At 46.3% G+C, this 23,946-nt stretch overlaps 1 protein-coding gene across 1 annotated transcript in view; it reads right to left on the bottom strand.

The window, feature by feature from the left end:
* Window positions 1-23,946, bottom strand: part of LOC144134589 (uncharacterized) — a 108,774-nt gene that overhangs the window by 83,689 nt on the left and 1,139 nt on the right. Inside the window, exon 2 of the mRNA XM_077667479.1 lies at window positions 22,836-23,123. Coding sequence (XP_077523605.1) covers window positions 22,836-23,123 — 288 coding nt within the window. The remainder of the gene's footprint in view (window positions 1-22,835; window positions 23,124-23,946) is intronic.

Here is a 23,946-nt window from a genome sequence, read left to right as displayed (position 1 = left end):
TGCGTGGAAGTGCAGTTCACACACCTGCACGAGAAAATGAAGCAAGGCCATTCGCCATGACTCTCCATTGCCTAAAACACTAAGTAAAAAGAGTCTGAATAGTGAACAGCTTTTACATATTTACACAGCTTTTACACAAGCCTTATGCACATCCACAGAACTAAATGCTTCCTGGACAATTCATACATAAGTGTAAGAAGTGATATCATTGCCTACAAAGACAGCATGCCTTTCCGGGAGCGACAGCTCACAACTAAGATAATTACCAGCGCCTATTAAGCAATATTTCAGAGTCTTACCCTCGAATGCTCTGTAGGTGTGAAATCCTTCCGTGGAATGGCTCGCAACCAGGCTTTTCTTCGTACTTCGTCTCTTGGGAAGCAATAAACACGTACTTTGGGACCATTCTGGTAGTTCCCGCGGCACCCGGGAACACAGCACCGGCCCATGTTTCACGAAGTTGCACTCGCTACACGGCAGGCAATCAGTTTCCCATTCGTGCGCTAGCACAGGTACGCACGCCACACAAGAAACGGCCACACGAAACAGACACAGCCGTGCGAGGAGCGAACGGAAATGCACCCAACGCCAGGCTGAAAGACTCAAGCAGCAGCTAGACGCTCACTGCAAGACTGCGTTCGTGTCTGTGCTTGCCCGGGCAAGCGCGAGCACATCGAGGGAGACAACCGAGCGGAGCGGAGCCGCGCTTGGTGAGCAGCCTGACCGGACACTTGGCGTGACGTAGCGCGTGTGGAAAGGAGGGCCTGGAGAGGCCTGAAGAAAGTATTTAGAGGGTGTTGGAGGAGCGGCAGTCAGGTAGTGGCTGCGGCCGCGCGCGACCGCGCGAGTTGGCGCCCAGCTTTTCCTCCGTGACGTCACGCGCCGGCGCAGCGCAACTAGCGGGAGTCAGGTGGTGGCTGCGGCCGCGCGCGACCGCGCGAGTTGGGGCCCAGCTTTTCCTCCGGCTGTCGTGACGTCACGTCACGTGGTTTGGTGGCTGCCCGGCCGCGCCAAAGGGCTGAACTGAGTGATTGCAATATGCAACGCATAAAAAATTGTTTCTCGTCCCTGTCACTGCCGCCTGAACAGGAGGTGAGAACTCTGTCAAGCGGAATCCAGCTTTTTTTCTCCCCTCCTCCATCAAATTGTATTTGATCTGATGGAGCTACACTTTATTATTATTATTATTATTATTGTTGTTGTTGTTGTTGTCCGAAAAAAAGATGGCCGTTTGCACATTTGCGTGGACCCTAGGCACGTGAACCGGTACGTGAAGAGATCGCTACCAGCTCCCATCCAGAGACGAAATCGATGCTGAGCTTGCAAAAATGCAAAGATATTCGGCAAACTAGATGCTAACTGGGGATTTCATCAAATTTCCTTGGAAAAAAACTTCAAAAATCTGCACCTTTGCCCCGCCGTTCGGAAAGTATCGCTTTTTAAGGCTGCCTTTTGGGATATGCGCCTGGAGCAAAGTGTTCCAGAAATCGATGGCCTACATTTTTGACGGCCTAGAAGGTACCCACGTCTACATCAACGACATACTCATGTGGGGCACCACGCAAGAGGAACATGATAAACGCCTGCGAGCATCACTGCTGGCAGCAAACTCAGCAGGACGAACGCTTAACCGTGAGAAGTGTGTTTTCGGCACGCATGAAGTAAAATTCTTAGGCGACGTCATTTCGAAAGACGTAATCAAGGCAGACGAGAGCTTAATTAAGTGTGGTCGACTTGCCGCCTCCAACGTGTTAACAAGTTGTTCAGAAAGTACTGGGCGCTTTAACCTACTTCATAAGGTTCATTCTAACCTGTCTGAGAAGACTAAGAATCTGTGAGCCCTGTAAAATCGCGATTGCACGTTCGATTGGTCACCTGGCCACGACAAGGAGTGGAAGAACCTGTGCGACGCATTATCGACAGCACCAGTGCTTGCTATATTTGACCCGTCGAAGCAATCTAAGATAACAGCGGACGAATCCAGCTTAGCGCTAGGAGCAGCACTTCTGCAGTCGCATGACGAGCATTGGCGACCGTTTGCTAACACTTCGCGTGTGCTAGCTGACGCGAAGACAAGATACGTTGGATGGATGGATGGATGGATGGATGGATGGATGGATGGATGGATGGATGGATGGATGGATGGATGGATGGATGGATGGATGGATGGGTCGGTGGGTGGATGTATGTATGTATGTATGTATGTATGTATGTATGTATGTATGTATGTATGTATGTATGTATGTATGTATGTATGTATGTATGTATGTATGTATGTATGTATGTATGTATGTATGTATGTATGTATGTATGTATGTATGTATGTATGTATGTATGTATGTATGTATGTATGTATGTATGTATGTATGTATGTATGTATGTATGTATGTATGTGTGTATGTATGTATGTATGAATAAGAAAATAGATAGTCTGCTGTCTAATGGCTGAGCACTCATTTACGTTTGACTACGTAGCCGTTTCTGAAACTTGGCTACATGAAGGGGAATTCAACAATATCCAAGGGTTCAATTTTTTTTCCTGTAGTAGAAAAACTTCTACAAGAGGCGGTGGAGTTGGCCTATACGTGAAAACATCGTTGCATTCCTCGCTTCTTCCTGGGTTGACAAATTCATATTCTGCTGGCTTTGATTTTTTGGTTGTTCAGTGTATGAACCTTACAATTGCTGTCGTATATCGTGCTCCAAGTAGCTCTCTATCACTCTTCTTTGACCATTTTGAATCGCTGCTCATGAACTTATCTAATCTAAGAGTCAAAGTATTAATCTGTGGTGATTTAAATATTGACTGTTTAAGTGATAACAGTGTGGTATATACTAACTTATTACAGTCATATGGATTCAGTAATGTAGTTATATGCCCTACACGTGTGACTCCCATTTCTTCGACGTCATTGGATCATATACTCTGCAATTTCGACACATCATCTAGTTTGAGCTCCATATATAAAGCATCCCTTACAGATCATTATCCTGTTGCGATATTTTTTCCTCTGGAACAAGCTGCCCCGGGTAAAACATCTGACCCCCGAGGCAGCATCGATGTTATTCAGTTGAGGGAATGTCTTCAAGTGGTAGATTTTAGCTTGATCAACTCAGCTGATGTAAATGAACTATACCAATAATTTAATGACAGGCTAACCGCGGCAGTTTTGCAATCTTCTACACCTCAAATCAAAAGACACCATAGCACGCCTATCGGTCCCTGGATGGCACAAGCTATTATGAAACTTATTAAGGAAAAAGATCACTGGCATACCAAATGTAAACAAAAGCGAGGTAATTCATATTACTTAGTAAAGTTTCGGAGAGCAAGAAACTTAGTTACTTCTGCCATAAGGTCCCGCAAGAAAGAGTATTACTCCCAACTAATTTTGAAAAATGCCCACAGTACGAAAGTTACGTGGCAGATCATTAACTCTGTTATTAAACCCGTAGCAAATCGTTTTATTATGCCTGACATAGAAGTCTTGGGGATCTCTATTGAAAATCTAGTTACAACGTTCAATTTATATTTTTTCACTATTGGTGCTAGTATAGGAAATACTTGCCCCTGCACTGAGTACCTCCCTCCTCCGCAAAACATTGTAGTTACCTTTGCATACCATCATATTACAGTGGATGAGATTGTATATACAGCTACTTATTTTCCATCGAAATTATCTACTGGATGTGATGGCGTTGCCTCTATTGCGCTGAAGGAATGCATTGATATCTTATGCGAGCCACTTGAAAAAATCTTCAACTTTGCCTTCTATTCCTCCACCTATCCCGATCTGCTTAAGCAAGCTAGAATAGTACCGATTCACAAAAATGGTGACCGTAACCACGTTGAGAATTACCGCCCAATTTCCATATTAAGCTGCATAAACACACTTTTTGAAAAACTCGTTGCCAAGAGAGTGAAAATATTTCACGAGAAAGAAGCCTTGCTATCTCCTCAACAACACGGCTTTAGACTAAGCAGATCAACTGGTACGGCCATCATATCGCTAACAGACACGATCAACACTTTCCTAAATGATAATAAAATAGTCTTAGGAATTTTCTTGGACATTAACAAAGCATTTGACACTGTTGATCACGACATTTTACTGAAAAAGCTGGTGCATTACGGGTTTAGAGGTATCAGTTTATAATTCTTCAGAAGTTATCTCAATAATCGGCGGCAAATGATCCAACTTAGTGGTGTAAAATCTGATTTTGAAACAGTTACGGCTGGTGTGCCTCAGGGTTCAGTCCTTGGTTCGATTTTTTTTTCCTTGTATATTAATAACCTGCCGCATTTCACACAACACTTCTCTGTTTTTATGTATGCTGACGACACTGCTCTTCTATGTGCTCATGAATCTACAACGGAACTTATTAGCACCGCAAACCGCGAATTGGAAACTTTGTGCAGCTGGTTTATTTCAAATAAACTTGTTGTAAATGTTAATAAGACAAAATGCATAATATTTAGGAGCTCCAGAAAAATCATACATGAAATCCTGCCTTCCGTGCAATGGCTGGGAACACCTATTGCACTTTTCAATAACATCACTTATCTTGGAATAATTCTAGATGAGAACCTACATTGGAAGCCATACATTCAGGCGCTTTGTAAAAAGTTAGCTGCAGCATGATTTGCACTGTACAAATGCCGAGATTATTTTGGTAATGACATACTCAGAATTATTTATTTCTCAATTTTTCAAACCCAGTTATATTGCATTGAATCATGGGGCCACACCTACCGATCTTATTTGGAACCACTTAGGGTCTTGCAAAAAAGGGCAATTCGATTCATTTCACATTCAGGATACAACGCCCACACTACTCCTTTTTTTAAACAGATGGATATACTGCCACTACAATCATTACTTGAATACAGGACTGTCTTGACAATACACACATGCCTTAAAGAAAATTACCCGTTACACTCATCGCTATTCTGTATCCCACAACTATGCACTCGCAACGCCAATCATAGAAATTTCCTTCTTCCGAAAACGGAAAATGTCTATGGAGAAAGAAGAATGGCCCATGTTGGTATTAAGCTGTGGAACAAGCTTCCAAGTGAACTCAAAGTAAAACTCTTCCTGAGTCATTGAAGAAATATTATAAACAATGAGTGAAGCCAGCGTTTTTTCTTTTCATGTATTTTTGTGTGTTTTTATGCGTTTGTAAAAGAGGCTTGGTGCTCTGAATATTGTTGCTCTATGTACCCATTTATGTATTTAAAATTTCATGAGCTTTTATATGTATGTAATTAATTTTAGTTATGCCTGCAATTTTCTTTGAAACTGAATTGCATGGATCCCAACTAGCTTTCAGCTAGGGATCCAGATGTTTTCACAAGCATGCCTTGTATGAATGTTGAGAAATAAAATTGAATCAATCAATCAATGTATGTATGTATGTATGTATGTATGTATGTATGTATGTATGTATGTATGTATGTATGTATGTATGTATGTATGTATGTATGTATGTATGTATGTATGTATGTATGTATGTATGTATGTATGTATGTATGTATGTACGTATGTATGTATGTATGTATGCATGCATGCATGTATGTATGTATGTATGTATGTATGCATGCATGCATGCATGCATGCATGGTGGATGGATGCATGCATCGGTGGATGGATGGATGGATAAGGTTGAACCCTTTAAATAGCGCGTTGGCTCAAGCCACCTCGCCGTGATTTGTGAAATTTTGCTCTTGTCTTGATTTTAGCCACCAATCAGATAACCTTCGTTTGGTTACTTCTACCCACTTAAAATATACCTATACTTGACTGTCCTTAAACCCCACTGCCTTGGATAAATAAGCCCCGCTGCTTTCCACTGGAGGGTGGAGCCCTCTACAGAAAAGTATGAAGTCGTCAGCCGTTTCTTCTTTCTCTCCGCACGTAACGCACAACGTGTCTATCTCGTGGTACCTGACTCTATATGTCTTAGTCCGCAAAACTCCCGTCCTGGCCTCAAACAACATAGAGCTTCCTCTACAATTATCATAGATATTTTCTTTGGCAATTTACCGCTTAAAGATCCTCTATGCTCGCAGTGCCGATTTCGTAAGCACCTCTGTTTTCCACAGAACTTTCTGTTTCTTTAACCTTTTTCTTAACCCATAATTGCTGATTTGCCCCTCAACTGCTGTCAAGATATTTTCTTGTCAATTTAATAGTTCGCTTTCTCCATTTCGTGACAACATTCCTTATGTACAGGTATCTGTAAACTTTCCTAGCCCACTGCTTTTCCCCCCTTTTTCTCAATCGCTCCTCAAATGCCATCTTACTGCTACCTTCTCTGCTCTCGAACGACGCCCATCCCATATCACCCTGTACCCCCTGATTTGGTGTATTAAATGTTCTGTCAAAGCTAGCCTGCCTACGCCGAGTTGTTTGATTTCTAACCTTGCTTGAACATCTGGTCTCATGCACAGGACCACATTACCGAAAGTGAGGCTAGAACCCGACCGCGGCGGCTGCGTTTTTATGGAGGAAAAACGCTAAGGCGCCCGTGTGCTGTGCGATGTCAGTGCACGTTAAAGATCCCCAGGTGGTCGAAATTATTCCGGAGCCCTACACTACGGCATCTCCTTCTTCCTTTCTCCTTTCACTCCCTCTTTTATCCCTTCCCTTACGGCGCGGTTCAGGTGTCCAACGATATATGAGACAGATACTACGCCATTTCCTTTCCCCCAAAACCAATTAAAAAAAAAGAACCTTCACCCCTTTCCAGATCCCTCTTACCACTTCATACCTATTGTATTTCCACAGTGCCCTATTTTTCATGACAGCTGCATTCCTACTAGCTTTATTCATTACATAGTTTTCATGCTCTGTCAGATACTCAGCACCGTTATTGATCCAAACCCCAAGATACTTGTAGTCATCCACTACTTCTAGCGTGAACTCCTGTATTCTATGCTCGCCGCCGTCATCATTAAATATCATGACTGTAGATTTTTCTTATTAAACTTAAAACCTAATCTATCTCCCTCTGTACCACATATGTCTCTCAACTCCTGCACGTCATTTTTGTTGTCAGCCATTAGGACTATACCATCCGCATTTATTAGTCCCGGTAACCTAATCTATCTCCCTCTGTACCACATATGTCTCTCAACTTCTGCGCGTCATTTTTGTTGTCAGCCATTAGGACTATACCATCCGCATATATTAGTCCCGGTAATGACTGAAAAATCCATTCCCCTTGCTTGAAAAAATAAAGGTTGAAGCCTAGTCCGCTCCTTTCTGGCTTGGTCTCCAACTCTTGCAGGTACAACATGAACAAAGGAGACAGAGGACACCTTGCCTAAGCCTCCGCTGTATCTCTGCAGGCCCTGATACATTTTTCCCCATTTTATGAGCACTCTGCTACCTTTATATATATATATATATATATATATATATATATATATATATATATATATATATATATATATATATATCTTTTAAAAGATAAATTACTCCATCTTCCACGTCCTATGTGCCCAGTATGCCTTACAAATACTCTTGAATAACGTTGTCGTCGGCTCCCCTAATATCCAGAAATGCTAGCAATAGGGGTCTGTGTTCCTTTTCAGCAATCACTATGTACTGCGTGAATGAAAACAGATTGTCCTCCAACCTTCTTTGTTTCCGGAACCCATTTTGTAGCTCCCCTAGCACCCCCTCGTTCTCCACTCAAACCTGCATTCTCTCCTTTATAATCTGCATCACCACCCTGTAAACCACATATGTCACTGTTATGGGACGGTAGATAATTACGTCCGCTTTGCTCCCCTTCCCTCATATATCATGTTCATTCTACGCAATTGCCATTCATCGGGGAGTTTTTCATTCACATATCATTTTATTCGCTACCTGTAATAATGTTTGCTTGGAATTTGGTCCTAGCTTTTTTGTTAACACAATCGGATTACCACCTGGCCCTGTTTACGTGTCAATAGGAACCTTCTTCTCTGCCCTTTCCCACTCTCTTTGCTCAAGTGAAGCTAATGCAGTAACCGGTCTATCCTTTGATAAATTATGTGCAACACTTGTTTAAATTTTTCTGTCATCCTTGTTCCTATGTCTTTTATTGCTTCATCCCCTTCTAATCGAATACCCTGGTTTGTAACAATAAACCTTTGCTCTAGCCTACTCTTATTTCTCACTGTATTTAGATGTTTCCAGAATTTCTGAGTGGCTTTTCTATCCTTTGTATTTATTTTGACACCCATTGTGCACCCGTTCTTCTACATTTCTCATTAATCAAATAGGATGCTTCCCTTCTGCACTTTATGAAGGTATCGCATTTTCTCTCTACTTCAGCTTCTGGTTTCTCCCTCTTCTTGTAATATCTGTGTTCTCTGGATGCTTCCTGACGTTTCTCTAACGCCTTCTTGACTTCCTCATCTCACCTACTCTTGGGTTTGCATCTTTTCCCTTTTGGTTTGCCTCCCACCTTAGCTAGCTCTAGCTTAAATAATCGAATTAATTTGGTATAAGTCCATTCTGTTTCCTTATCCTGAAAAATGAATTTCTCAATTTCTTTGGCTGCGGCTTCCGATTTCTTTTGTGAGTAAAAATTCCCCTCTGATTGTTCATCTCGCTTGAGTCCTATATTGGTTTCTTTTCTGCAACTCAACTTGATACGATTGTGGTTACTACCTAGAAACCTGGAACCATGTTCAACTATGCTCATTACCCCTAATCTATTATACATCCTCTGTGACATTAGTGCATAATCTATCGCCGAGTGCAGACTTCTTGCCTCCTATGTTATGAGCCCTTCACACTTCTCGGTACTGTTGCATACAACTTAATCATGCCACACATATCCAGCAGCATGCTTCCTTTCGAATCTGTGTACCCATCCAGGTCTTCTATGTGTGCATTCATGTCGTCTAATATAATTATCTCGCCCTGTCATCCCAGTTCATCAATGTCCCTTACAATACACTCTAACATTTTCCTGTTTTCCGCTGTGGCATTAGCTCCTGTCCACAGGTATACAAAGCAAAGGAGTGTTTGCTCTCCTGCCACTCTGTTTGCTCCCCTGCCACTCTTCCTTTTAGCCATAAATGTTCCTTGCATCCCAGTTTCACCCTTTGAAATTCAGACTTTTATGAATGAATGCCCAAATTCCGCCCCCTTTCTGCTGCTCTCTGTTCTATTGCCATATTCCCATGCGTAGTCTGTCTGGACAAAAGGGTTGTTGCTCGATGTCTCCAAGATGCCTTTACACTAAAGAATATACCATTGATTCCTCCTGCCTTAACTGTTCTTCTAATTCCTCCCATTTCAGTCTATTCCTGCCACGTTGCATGTTATTGAAACCTTTATGTGAATTAACTTGGCCATGGCGCTTGTGTCTATTTCTTCTCCTATGGTTCCATCGTCTCTTTGTCCTTGGTTCTTCCTTCTCTACAGTGGTTCCCTCAGAGCTCTATGTCCCCCCCCACAAAAAAGCTGTTGCCTGGCGACCTATCCTACTACCCACCCTCTTGCCAGTGGCACCACTGTAGTGAATGCCATCCTGTGCACAAGGGTAGGAGCGGACCTGTTAGCTTCCATTACCCCGTATCCTAGTCCTCGACTCATTAACCTAATTAAACAGTTAGCCTCAACTACCCTCCTTTTCATTTCGCTAGACTGCCTCTGGACCTCTGGGATTCTGCATATGGTCACAGGCACACTCCCAGAGGACTGTCTAAGCCTGCGCATCCCCACTTCTAACCGCTTCTCGAGATTCTGGCTCCTTCCTTTCAGCACATGTTGAGACGAGCATGGATAACGACAAGGTGTTCGCTATCCATGTTGTCCCCTACAACCTCCTGGGCTTTGCCCATTGCATCTACTATGCACTTCCCTGACTGGGCCTCCATCTGCCTCTCCGCCTTCACTGTCGTCAAAACGCCTCCCTCAACCCTCGCTACGTTCGAGTCACAGACTACCAGGACCCTCCTAAGCTCTTACCGTTCGCTTCCTGACTGCGACGATTGCCCGCCGGATCTCACTGCCGGTCTCTCCCGCCGCCGTAAGCTACTGTCGCGCGTCACCGTGCCCGTTTTTACCTCTATGTCTTCCCCACTCAAAGCCTGCTGCGCTACAGTACTGTAGTATCGACGAGCCTCGTCCCCCACCTGACACTGCTCCGAATCGGCGGGGTACCCTGCCGGCCGTGACCTGAGCGCTTCTACCTGCTCTTCAAACTGGGCTCGCTTTTCCCGCTCCTCTTTCAGATCGCCCACAATTCGCTCAAACAGGTCGGCATTAGCCCGCTCCCTCTTAAGCAACTCGGCGACCTGAGTTTCTAGCTTAATCCGTTCCTCTCGTTCCACCTTCAGGTCCCCTTTGAATTACTTAATCCTAGCTGCCTATTCCCCTTTCAGCGTCCGAACGGCCTCCAAAACGCTTACATAGCTTGCACGCCAAGCTAGCCACATCTGCCTCGGCTAAGCTCCCGAACTCGGTTTCGTCTAAATAGCACCAACGGCACTAACTCCCCGTCGACCTTTATTTTCCTAGCTTGCCGGCCCATCGTTCGACCAACTACGCAAAGTAAAAGCCCGCCAAAATTCCTACACAAAAACCTTCGGCACTGCGCAACGTAAAAGCCCGCCAAAATTTCTAAAGAAAAACCTTCGACACTACGCAATGTAAAAGCCCGCCTAAATTTCTTCACAAAACCTTCGGCACTACGCAACGTAAAAGCCCGCCTAAATTCCTACACAAAACCTTCGTCGCTACGCAACGCGCAGATTGAGAAAGAGGCCCTGGCGGTCACGTTCGCATGCGAACGGTTTCGCGATTTTATCACTGGCGTCGACGTAATTGTGCAAACTGACCATCGACCACTGATAGCTATTGCCCAGAAGAACCTGTCACACATGCCTCGTCGCCTGCAGCGGTTCTTTCTGCGCTTCATGCCGTTCAACATTTCCCTGCAGTACGTCCCAGGGAGAGACCTTGCTCTGGCCGATGCTCTCTCAAAAATCCGATGCGACAGCGATGAGCCACCAAAAAGCGAACTAGAAGATGTGGCCACCCATGCAACGGCCGTCCTCTCCACTCTCGTCAGCGACACAACAGACAAGCGGATAGCAAACGAAACGAGTGAAGACGACGAGCTAAGGCGAGTCATTGAAGCCCTGCAAGATGGACAGAGCGTAATAGGTCAGCTAGCTCCCTTCGAAGCTCAGCTATCATGTGTGGAAGGCATACTGTTGCTTGGGTCTAGGGCTGTCGTTCCAAAGTCCCTGCGAAAAGAAATGTTGCAGCGCCTACACGAGGGTCACTCGGGCGTCGGGAAATGTAAAGCAACGGCCTAGAGTATGGATGTATTGGCCTGGGATGGCAGCCGAAATAACTGAGAAAGCTTCCAGTTGCCCAACCTGCCTCCGTTTCGCTTACAAGCAGCCAAGTGAACCACTAATGCAAAGGCATTGCCCAGCATTATTGTGGGCTAGGGCAGGCGTGGACTTATTCGAGCATGCCGGAAAGAACTACCTTGCAGACTACGATGCCTATTCGAATTACCCTGAAGTAGAGCCGCTTCCTCAAACTACTAGCCACTGTGTAATAGAAAAGCTGGCAATGATATTTGCACGTCGCGGCAACCCACTTGAAGTTTGCACGGACGGCGGACCACAGTTTTCATCGCAGGCATTTCGTGCTTTTGCAAGGCAGCGGGAATTTGCCCATGTTGTTTCTGGTCACGGTTTTCCATGCTCAAGCGGTTTGGCAGAGAAAGGGGTGAACGCTGTGAAACTTCTGCTCAGGAAGGCACTATATGCGAATGAAGACTTTTGGATCGGGCTTCTAAATTATAGGACAGCACCACTCGACGCCGGAAAAGCCCCGTGCGAGCTTTTCATGGGCAGGAGGTTAAGAGGTAGGCTCCTTGACTTCTGCGTTTCATGCCATTCAACACTTCCCTGCAGTACGTCCCAGGGAGAGACCTTGCTCTGGCCGATGCTGTCTCAAAAATCCGATGCGACAGCGATGAGCCACCAAAAAGCGAACTAGAAGATGTGGCCACCCATGCAACGGCCGTCCTCTCCACTCTCGTCAACGACACAACAGCCACCAGAGGTCAAAAAGCACACCCAAGCCCACCCTTAGAGGCGTCCACTAGAAGCACTCGGCGAGCATGACACCGCTAGGCTGCTCGACAAGAGAGGGTGGACCACAAAGGCCCTCGGAGAAAAAGCTGTCGCCCCTCGCTCATACATGGTTCGTACGGAAGACGGGAATCAGCTTCGTAGCAACCGTCAACATCTGCTCCGAACGAACGAAGAGTTCGACCCGTCACTGCAAACCATTCCTGATTATACGGAAGACAGTGCTAACGACTGTGCTTCTCTTCCAGGCCGCGCGGCACCACAGGAGTCTCAGGGCAACCGGAGCCCCACGTGTGGCGATCAAGTCCCGGCTGCCCACATACCTCAAGGGTACCCTGCGCCAGGGAAACATAGCCCTCCGGAGACCACGAATTCCGAGCCGGACGGCGCTGGGCTTCGCCGGAGCACCCGGTTAAGGAAACGGCCCACCCGCCTGGCATATCAAAAGGTCTTTCATCAAATTGCTTGAATTGATCTGCTGTTGTATTCTGCTCGTATTTTTTTCTGTTTTTAGAGGGAGAAAGATGTATGGGATCTGGCAACCAGGGTCCTCAAGATTGGCAACCATGGCGTGCAAGCCGGCCAGATGAGTTGCTGATATAAAAGCGCAAGCGCCCAATAAACGCCACTGTTACTCTGCACCTCGAGCTCAGAGGTTGTCTGCGTCGCATGCTATCTTGAATGACACATTGGCAAGTGCACATACGCGAAGGAGATAAGGAGAAAACAGCCTTCTCGACAGGATCAGGGCTCTCTGAGTTCAACGTGTTGCCTTTTGGCCTCTGCAATGCTCTAGCCACTTTCCAACGCATGATCAAGAACGTTTTGACAAGTCAACTGTGGGGAGTATGCCGTGCGTATCTTGATGACATCACACTCTGCCCAAAACGCTGACGATCATTTGTAAGATCTAGAGTGCGTTTTCACTACACTTAGTTGAGCTTGCTTGCGCTTGCGACCATAGAAATTCCTCTTAGCTGCAAGCATTTGGGATATATCATTCACAGAACGACGGTGATGCCAGGCCTAGACAACATACGTGCAGTCACCAACATTGCGGCACCTAAGAATGTGAAGCAAGTTCATAGTTCTTTGGGCCTCGTGCGCTGTTGCCGAAGAAGGATGCACCTACCGCACAACAGGTCTACACCACTGAGAGCGTCCCGTTTCCTGGGTACGTCAGGGAATTTCTGAGCTTGGGGCCCAAGTTTGCAGTGGAGCCAAAGAGATCGAGACCTGAACTTCTGGCCATGGTGAGGCAAGTTGCTAAGCAGGCCGGCAAAACTGAGGTGGATCGATGTATTTCTGAAGGTTTAGACGTGTTAACAAGGTATAGGTCGTCGGGGAAGAAGCTGCATCTGCAGAAGACAATTAGCTAGTTGAACGATAAGTCATTTTCGCTCCTTCTTGCTGACAAGGACGGAGGTTTCGTTGTTCTGGACAGGCATGTGTATATATCAAAAGCATCGGAAGCTGTTCTTGCTGTGTTTGAAAAACGCAATGATGTCTCAATTGCCAAGGTCAGGAGCAAGGCAAACCACTCGTCAATAAGCTGAAATTTAATACGCTGTCAAGTAAGATAAACAGCAGCTCTAAATCCTTGTTAGAATTGATTTTCACAGCGAAAACTCATAAACCAGAGTGGCCGTTCCGCGTAATAGTCTCCGAAATTGGAACATGGCAGCAGCATGTAGCGAAATTTCTGCAGAAGAAACTGGATGTTTTGTGAATTGATGATCCTTTCAAAATAAATCGCTCGGACGACATGACCGATTTCTTGAAAGTCAACTACAAATTAGAAGCTCTGTGGTTTTTCGGTTGGTGTAAAGGATCTGTACTACACCTTGCCTCAAGCAGAAATTCTGTCATCTGTAAATGACCTCATTGACCACCATGGTGCCATAGCGTTTCAAAATAAGTGCGGAATTTTCACTGGCGGCTTCCTCGAATTGAATTGCTTTCAGTCTATCTTGTCTCGACGTTTGCCGAATGGGAAGGCGAAGTGTTTATTCAAAAAGAGGGAATTTGTATTGGTTCGTGTTTAGCACCTTTTCTTAGCGATGTGTTCCTAGCTGCACGCGACAGAATGTTGAAAGAGCGTTTTGATAGGTCCAGTGTTTGTGGCGTTTTTAGGTTTGTGGACGACTACTTTGTGTTTTTAGACTGTGACAACCTCGATTTCGAGCAGCAATTGCATGACGTTTTTTCTGTATTCTCAGAGTGCCTTAATCCATTGATTTTAACACACGAAGTACCAGTGAATAATTTTATTAGGGTTTTAGATCTCTCGCTTCATTTCACTTCATCTCATGTTTGCTGGGCTTTTGAGCCGCGTGCTGCAAAGCCAATCTTGCCTTTTTCATCACCTCATTCAAAGCTGGTGAAGAGAGCCATCGCTTATTCTCTGCTTTATAACGCTGTTACGAAATCTTGTGTGCACAAGTTGGAGCACAGCTTCTGTAACCAACTTTTCCGCCTGACAAAGGCTGGGTACCATGCAGATGTTTTAGGTTCCGTAGCAGGAAAACTGAAGAAAAAGCTCAGATTTTAAAGGATAGGTGACGCGAGACAAGAGGAAAAGAAAAGGATCGCCGTGGTACCATATCTGCACCAAGTCTCGCACAACTTGAAAAGAATTGGGAAACATGCTGGCGTTGAAGTGGTCTTCTCGCCGCCTAAGCGACTGTCTAGCCTGGTCAGAAAAGTAAATGCTGCGGAAAGAAAACCAGGCAGCTGATTGATAAGGAACGTGAAACAATTCGTGCCTTGCCAGGAAGGAGTTGTTTATTCTCTGCCTTTGTCATGTGGCAAGTGTTACATCGGCCAAACTGGCCGATGTGTTAACGAAAGATTGAAGGAGTACGAATACAATGTCTCTCATGACGCCCCCACAGGCCACGTAGCAAAACATTGCAGACACTTCAAAGATGACGAGGACGATGACTACTCAAAAGCCTGTTTTCCACTCTACAATAAATGCTCTGTGATAGCAAAGAACCGCGACTCGCTAGCTAGAGAAATAATAGAAGCCCACCTGATAGCTAGGACCTCAGACCAATGTATTAGTACTCCCTCTGTAGCACTGTCAGATAAGGAAAACCGTTACCTTGATTGTGAAAGCTAACTTGTGAATGCAGATTTTGTGCCTGCTGTAGCGGTGATATTTCCGACATATGACTCTTACCTGTTGACACATGCCTGATGTACTGGCAATTTTGAATGTCACGCAAGTCAAGTGTGCTTGTATCCTTCCCGGCCACCAGGGCAGTGTTTATACTGGCTGGCGGCCAATAAACGTTTTAGTTGTGAGTCAGCGCTCTGTGTTGTGTCCTCTCTTCTCTATCCCATCTGTCGCGCTGTGATGGATTATCGTGAGCACCAACTCGCCCAACAAATGGTATTGAAGGTCACCCTATCGCTTTGGGGCATAGGGGAATAGCGAGGCGCTACTGCGCATGCGCAGAACGCTACCGGCCCTTGTGTGTTCGGGTGAGCGGGAGACGTCAGCGCTAAAGTTGCGAAATAGCGTGGCCCCCTAAAACCGGATATCGTAGGAAACACGGCGGTGTGCATCAAAATGGGGACCGCTCGCTTCACTACCGATCCGTCGTTGCCGCTACACTGAGTCCCACGTTCACGGTCAAGTAAAGGCGCACAAAGCTTTCGCTTTGTCTGAACTTACCTGAACCACAAAATTTCAGCGATAGAACACGCCATATTTTCAGATTGCGTCCGTGTTTACAGGGCTGCAAGGCTTCGCGAGTACGCGTCGTTTGACGTCAAAAAGCGCGGGAGATTCAAAGAGGCGTGCGCCCCAACGTAGCTCTACGTTCAAGCAACATGGCAGCGCCCGTCGAAGCAGGGCCTCTCGCGTCACCACCGATTCGTTGTCGCCGCTACTCAGTGTATTAAGTTCACGGCAAAAAGAAAAGCCCCAGAATCTTTCCCTTTTTCTGCAGAAGCCCGCACCACAAAATTTTAGCGATGAAATGCGCCAGATTTTCAGACTGCTTCCGTATTTATAGAGCAGCAAGCCTTAACGAGTACCCATTTCGTTTGGTCGCCATAGAGATGACTTGGCTAACCGATTTCGCATCGACTTAAAAAAGGATGTTTTAAAAGCACTCACTGGTAATAAGTTTTACTGTTAAAGTGTATGTCTACAATAATAACTGTTTGTGATGAAGAAATAAACGCATCTATTAAAATCTTTTTTACGAGTATCTCTTTGGTTTGCCGTAGTGGCGCTGCAATCGATAAACGGCGCCACCGGAAAATGGGATACATTCATAAATCATGCAAAAGGAAGCATCCTATTTGATTAATGAGAAAATTAGAAGAATGAGTGCCCAATTGATGTAAAAAGTAAATAAAAAGAATAGAAAAGCAACTCAGGAAATCTGGAAACATCTAAATACAATGAGTAATACGACAAGAATAGAGCAAAGGTTTATTGTTGCAGATCAGGGTATTCGACTAGAAGGGGATGAAGCAATGAAACACATATAAACAAGGATGACAGAAAAATTTAAATAAGTGTTGCACATAATTTATCAAAGGATAAACCGGTTACTGAAATTGCTTCACTTGAGCAAGGAGAGTAAGAAAGGGCAGAGAAGAAGGTTCCTTGTGGCACACCAACAGAACCAGATGGTATTCTGATTATGTTAATAAAGAAGCTGGGACCAAAATCCAAGCAAACATTAATACAGGTAGTGAATAAAATGATAGCGAATGGCAAAGTCCCCGATGAATGGCGATTGCGTAGAATGAACATGATATATGAGGGAAAGGGGGACAAAGCTGACGTAAGTAACTACCGTCCCATAACAGTGACATATGTGGTTTACAAGGTGGTGATGCAGAATATAAAGGACAGACTGCATTTTGGGTGAAAAACGAGGGGTGGGGGCTAGGGAAGCTACAAAATGGGTTCCGGAAACAAAGGAGGTTGGAGGACAATCTGTTTTCATAGATGCAGTGTATAGAAATTGCTGAACAGGAACACAGACCCCCTATGGCTAACATTTCTGGATATTAGGGGAGCCAACGACATCGTTATTCAAGAGTATTTGTAGGACATACTAGGCACATTGGATGCGGAAGATGGAGTAATTAATCTTTGAAAACATATATATATAAAGGTAACAGAGTGCTTATAAAATGGGACAATCGTATCAGGGCCTATAGAGATACAGCGGGTGCTTAGGCAAGGATGTCTTCTGTCTCCTTTGTTGTTGATGTTGTACCTGCAAGAGATGGAGACCAAACTAGAGAGGAGCGAACTAGGCTGCAACCTTTCTTTTTCCAAGCAAGGGGAATGGATTATACAGTCATTACCGGGACTAATATATGCGGATGGTATAGTGCTAATGGCTGACAACAGAAATGACGTGCAGAAGTTGAGAGACATATGTGGTACAGAGGGAGATAGATTAGGTTTTAAGTTTAATAAGAAAAATCTGCAGTCATGATATTTAATGATGACGGCGGCCAGCATAGAATACAGGAGTTCACGCTAGAAGTAGTGGATGAGTACAAGTATCTTGGGGTTTGGATGAATAACGGTGCTGAGTATCTGACAGAGCATGAAAAATATGTAATGAATAAAGCTTGTAGGAATGCAGCTGTCATGAAAAATAGGGCACTGTGGAAATACAATAGGTATGAAGTGGTAAGCGGGATCTGGAAAGGGGTGATGGTTCCTAGCCTCACTTTCGGTAATGCGGTCCTGTGCATGAGACCAGATGTTCAAGCAAGGTTAGAAATCAAACAACGCGGCGTAGGGAGGCTAGCTTTGGGAGCACATGGCAATACACCAAATCAGGGGGTACAGGGTTATATGGGATGGGTGTCGTTCGAGAGCAGAGAAGGTAGTAAGATAGCATTTGAGAAGCGATTGAGAAAAATGGGGGAAAAGCAGTGGGCTAGTTTTCAGATACCTGCACATAAGGGATGTTGATACGAAATAGAGAAACCGAACTAGAAATTTGAAAAGCAAACACCTGGACTGCAGTAGAGGGCAAATCAGCAATCGGTTACGAAAAAAAAGTTAAAAAAACAGAGAGGGCTATGTGGAAAACAGGGATGCTGACGAAATGGGCACTTTGAACATACAAGAACTTTAAGCAGGAAATTGCCAAGAAAATATCTATAATTGTAGGGGAAGCTCTTTGTAGTTTAAGGAGGTTTGAGGAAACAGCTGAACACTTGATACTTTTCTTCAAAAGGTTCTACCCCACAGTAGAAAGCAGCAGGGCTGATTTATCCAAGGCATTGGGGTTTAAGGACAGTGAAGTAGATTTTAAGCGGGTAGAAGTATACCAAACGAAAGTTATTAGATTGGTGGCTAAAATCAAGAAGAGAGTAAAATTTCACAAGTCATGGCTAGGTGGCTTGAACCATCGCCCGATTTAAAGTGTTCGGCCTTATCCATGCATTCATCCATGCAAGCCTGGCGCCGCTGCGTAGGGAAGATTCCTATTCTAAAACTCACCGGCGAAGTCGTTCGTAGCGCTGGGGCCCGCTATTTCCTTGGGGTCCCCAAGCCTTGGGGTCCCCTATTCTAAAACTCCCTGAAAATCCCCAGCTTCTTCTCTGCCTTGTGAAGCTTTAGGTATGCGGTTACATATAAAGTCCTGTAATCTCTGCCTTGTGAAGCTTTAGGCATAGGGTAACGCATACGATTCTGCTAATCACGAAAGAGAGCACCAATCTAAAACGATTGGCCTCCCTCATGCCAGCGTGCTTGTTGGTTATTCTTTTTAGAAGCCTGCGCGTTTGGCTCGTGCTGCCTTTGAGTTTCTGAATCAGTTCAGAATTCTTGTCATTCGTCTGAACTTTCAATCCCTGGACTCGGACGCTATCCGCCATGGGACGTCGCCGTTTATCCTCAGGACGATCCCATGACCCGGATGCCTAATCTTGCGCCCCAATATCGACGACAGGAAGAGTGTTTCCGACTTTTCGGCAGAACACCGGAGCCCGATGGGCTCTTTATATACCTGCACGACTCCTATAGCCGTTGAAGCGTGTGCTCAATTTGCCCGTCGCTGCCCTTGCACATGCATAAGGTCAAGTAAAATCTGTCGCGCCGCAAGAGCTTTTTGTTCGGAAAACTGGGTGATGTTCAGGAGAGCAAAGTGCTTTCAAGAGGAAAGGTTGGCTCTGGCTGTGCCTCAGCCACTTCGGCACGAAATGCTAGTGTCCTGTCGCGATGACATAACGGGAGGTCCACTTGGCTATGAACATGAGCCTCGACAAGATTTGGCAGCACTACCTTTGGACAAAAATATTCTCTGAAATTACAATGTGCTTTTCTTCGTGCCCGGACTGTTCGACGCGAAAAACCCCGGCCACCAGAGCATCTGGTTTGCTACAGCCCATGCCTACCACTCGCAGCCGTTCCAGCACACCGGAATGCATTTCCTGGGCCCGCTAACACCGTATTCATACGGAAATTACCAGGTGATCGTCATGATCGACTACCACATTAAGTGGGTGGAAGCCGTCGCCACGCCAGACACCAGTGCAGCAAAGGCTTTCCTGGTAGCAGTAGTTCTCCGGCACGGGATACGGAACACATTAGACACCTCAGGCGCCGTCAAGACGATTTCAGCATGCACATTTGCTGCGCGCGGGCTCCCGGTATTCCGGAAACGGTGAGGTAACGCGGTATGTTAAAGGTGTCTATTATCACGAATGGAGGAACCGCTTCAGAGCCGACCTGTCTGACTGAGACGAACCGCACCTGGACGACTGCCTACCACCCGCAAACGAATGGATTCTGCGAGCGTCTTAAACCGAACCATAGCATAAATCAAGCCAGTGCGCCTTCCCCGAACACAGTGAGTGGGACCACTTCCTCCCGTTCGAGACGTTTACGTATAATTCCTCGGTGCATGACACAACCGGATACCCCCCTTCCTTTCTGCTGTACCGGCGCGAGCTAGCGCTGCCAATCGACGCTCGCCCTCCAGATAGACCAAGAGAACATGGGGCCTTGAAGAATTTCTGCGTCGATGGGACACAGAAAGAAAGCTGGTACTTGAATGCAGAAAAGGCACAATAAACAAACAGCGTTGTGACAACACGCGTCAGAGACAGCAACTCAAACCAGGGCACCTCGTTTATGTGCCGAAACCGGTTGCAAAGCGAGAACGAACATTGAAGTTCATTCATCTGTACCATAGGCTATACCTGTTGGAGAGACAAACCGCGGAGAATGACTGAGCAGTTGACAACTGTCGGCGACGCCGTGATGTAGAGAATCTTTGCCGGCTGAAACCTGACAATGACCGCGGTGACAAAACTGCAGCTTCTGAGATTGAGGTGATCCGACAAGCTCTCTTTTCCCGAAGCGCAATGCCCGGCCGGAGACAACCTTGTTAGAACAGACTCGGATACCAACGACGAATCCTTTGATACAAAGTGTCGTGTGAGAGAAGACACATCCCCGCAGCCAACGCCTCGCTCGAGACCGCGTCGCAGTGCAGTGCCGCCCCGACGAGGTGGTTTCACCTACTACTGGCCGTTCAGGAAGGCTTCCGGCAGTGCTGTGTTTGTATCATGAATGCGAACATTCAGTGGTGCAACCTTTATATGACGACCCGATGCGCTGAGAGCGAGACTCTCCCACCATAGAGGTGTCTGCGAAATGCGGATAAGTGATTTATGCGGTACAGTGAGGCTCTAGTAGATTCAATCGACAAGAAGGGACTTTAATTAGTACAAATTAATTGCGGCCAATGCGTATTGTGGCCGCGGGAGTGGTCAACTGGAACAGTCACTGCCTAGAACAGTGCACCCGCACACTGTAGAACTTTCTGAATGTGCAAAAGATTCTTTCATAAGTAGACGGATATGTGAACATTTGTACGAACTCCAAACTGCCACGTATGTGCTTGTGTGCATAAATTTTCACCTGCATGCTCTATTTTAGTATGTAATTCTCTTGTGGTTACTTGCTTCCTTTTTGACTATACATTTGGTCATCTCATGTGTGACGCATGAGAACGGTTAAGATACCGCAAAGAGTGGGGATACTCACCCATATTTTTTTTTCACGCAGAAGGATTGTAATATGGTGCTCGCCACCAATGAGTTTTGGCAAAAAATAAAAAATGGCGGTGGTTTAGCTCTAGTTAAAACTGGAGTGACGCGATAGCTACAGCTTACCGAGTGGAACTTGTTCAGTTGAATTGCAACGTCGGTCTTTCGCCGCTCCGTTTCGCGAGGCGTCCCTTTTCCATCTTCGTCCCAATTGACACGGCGCACGCGCACAGAAGTTGCAGCTTGGTTTCGCCGGCGCGCCGCGCCGCCGGCAGCAGCTGCTACTCCGCTCCACATGGCTGATCACGTGATCAATCAGGTGACGAACCACGTGGGCGTCCATGGCAGCGTGGGCGTCCATGCGCCGGCAGCTGCTCCGCACCACGTGACCAACCACGTGACAGCGTGGTGGCGCAGCCATAGGGTGGCGGTGCAGCCACAGGGTAGCAGCGCCGCCACAGGTGGCGGCGTCGCCACGCTGAAGGCTCGAAATGCTACCGTAATGTAGCTATCGTTAAAAAAATCGCACTTGCTTTTCAGCCCGACAGAGGGGGCGAGGCCAGTGCGGGGGGACGTGGACACGATCGCGACAAATAGCTTTCCTTCCTTCCTTTTGTAAATGGTTAATATAAGACCAGGAAAACCCTGCCCTGGCAGCAAGGCGGAAATTTGGGCGAGTTGGTAAGTGTTCATTTTCGCTCTCAGCGCAACACGAATGGGACACAAGACGAAGGACTAGCACTTCTAGTCCTTCGTCTTTTGTCCCGTTCGTGTTGCGCTGAGAGCGAAAATGCCCTGGCAGCCCCGTCTGGAAGCGGAAACGGGAGAGTGGCTTGGTTCGACCCAGACCTTCCCGCGGAAGCCCTCGTAAGTGCGGTCGATGCAGACACCAGCGATAGCTTCTCCAACCCCCTCTGTCCGAGGATTCGTTATCTGGCCGCAGCTGTAGACGCCAGGTAGTTTCCCCTCTGTCGGGTTTAGCCTCGTATCCGACATTCGAACAGAAAGTTCGTCTGTTTTCTCTTAACCATTTCGCGGGTCGTCGTACTCGCGACAAATTCTTGCAAGTTAGCGCTCGTGTGTTTCTCTTTTTTTCACCGTCCTCGTCTCGTTGTGCGCTGCAAGCTTCATGACAGTTCAGAAGTGAATGGTGGTTTAGCCGAAAAAAAATTCTAATACGCATTCAAATTTAGTAGCGAAATCGGCTGGGCATAGTGACCCCTGTATTTTTGTCGCTCGCCTTGGCTAGCTTCAAAAAAGCGCCGTAAGCAGTGTTACGGCAGCCTATCGATACAGGCTAACTTGAATCGGCCCTCAGTTTCACATTATAATTGGTCGGTAGAAACTTCTGCGAACGATGGGGGACAACGCTGCTAGGAATGTATCCTTAAGTTTATGCGCGACATAACTGGCAGCTATTTATCTGACCATAAACAGCAGCAATCAGCACACATTAGTGGGAAGAGTTTCGTATATTAGCTGCACATAACCCAACTAGGGTGCACAGTAAGAAACATAACGCTTAGCCACGTAATCTCCTTCTGTTGTGTTAAGTTTTTAATGTCAATACCACAATCTTGATTTAAGCACGATGTATTCACGGTCAGAGTGGAACTTTTCTGGATAGCCGCTTGAGCAATACACATCACATGCGTCTCACTTTTCCTATGTCTGGTAGCCCGTCCGTGTTCGTTGTCGTCAGGCTCTCTCGAAGAGTGGCTCAACCTGGACTCGCCTGTGGACGCGGTCCACGTAACGCGGGATGCCCGCCTCATGAGAGACACCAAAGGATTGCTCCGCAGGAGTGATGTTCCAAGTTCTCGAGCCGTACTCGACAGCACCGGAGACAGTACGGGGGAGAAGGCGGAGGCGAGGCGACGTGCTCTCGTCGCCTGCTTCGTCGAAGGTTCCTCTGACTCGAGGCTATCCGTAGGACACGGCCGGGCGCCTGCAACGCAACAGATTCAGCAGGATGGAACGAGGGTGTTGCAAGCATAGATAATAGCATTCTTGGAAACTTCAAGGCTTGATATTGTGTATGAACGACATAAAACATTCGTGAGAACAAGAGAAGTTTCTTGAAAATATAGTTTTTTTTTATAGCCTCCCAGGAGCAGTCCTCAGACTTGGACCGATCTGGCCGCTCTTTGAAGCATAGCCTTCTCAAGCAGCTTAAGCTGTTCGGAGGCGCATATGACCATGAGGCGGGTGTAGGAGAGTACGGCTATCGAGGAGCGGCAGGACCGAGTAGGGGTTTCTCAAAATTCAGTACGGTGAGACAGGTACGGAGCAATGAAACAAGAGACGTAGTTTTAAGACCATGGTTCGTGTACTATAGAGGACAACTGTTACAGCAGGTGCATGGAGGAGTTTCTCCGCGATAAAACATGTCGCAGTAAGTGTCGTAGTTGTGTCTTCACTGGTATCTTTAGCCATCACGTGTTACAAAAACGCCAATTTACTAGGTGGAGCGCTGCCAAAAAACGCATTGGCCAAAGAGTTGGCGCTGTTGATAATGTGCGAGTCGAAATGCAAACATCGCGGTTCCCGGCACGGTGGTCGCGTTTCCATGGGGGTAAAATGCTAGAATCCCGTGAACTGCGCGAGTCAGTGCACCTTAAAAAGCCCCAGGGGGTCGAAAATTCTCCGGAGCCCTGCATTACGGCGTCCCACACAGCCTGATTCCATTTGGCACCCTAAATACTCTGGACCAACAAAACCAATCCTCCAAGCGAGAAGGGGGACGACTCGGGATGCTCGATTCACGCACC

The sequence above is a fragment of the Amblyomma americanum genome, chromosome 5, assembly GCF_052857255.1.
Source record: "Amblyomma americanum isolate KBUSLIRL-KWMA chromosome 5, ASM5285725v1, whole genome shotgun sequence".
Lineage (NCBI taxonomy): Eukaryota > Metazoa > Arthropoda > Arachnida > Ixodida > Ixodidae > Amblyomma > Amblyomma americanum.
This window is presented reverse-complemented; position numbering and strand designations above follow the sequence as displayed.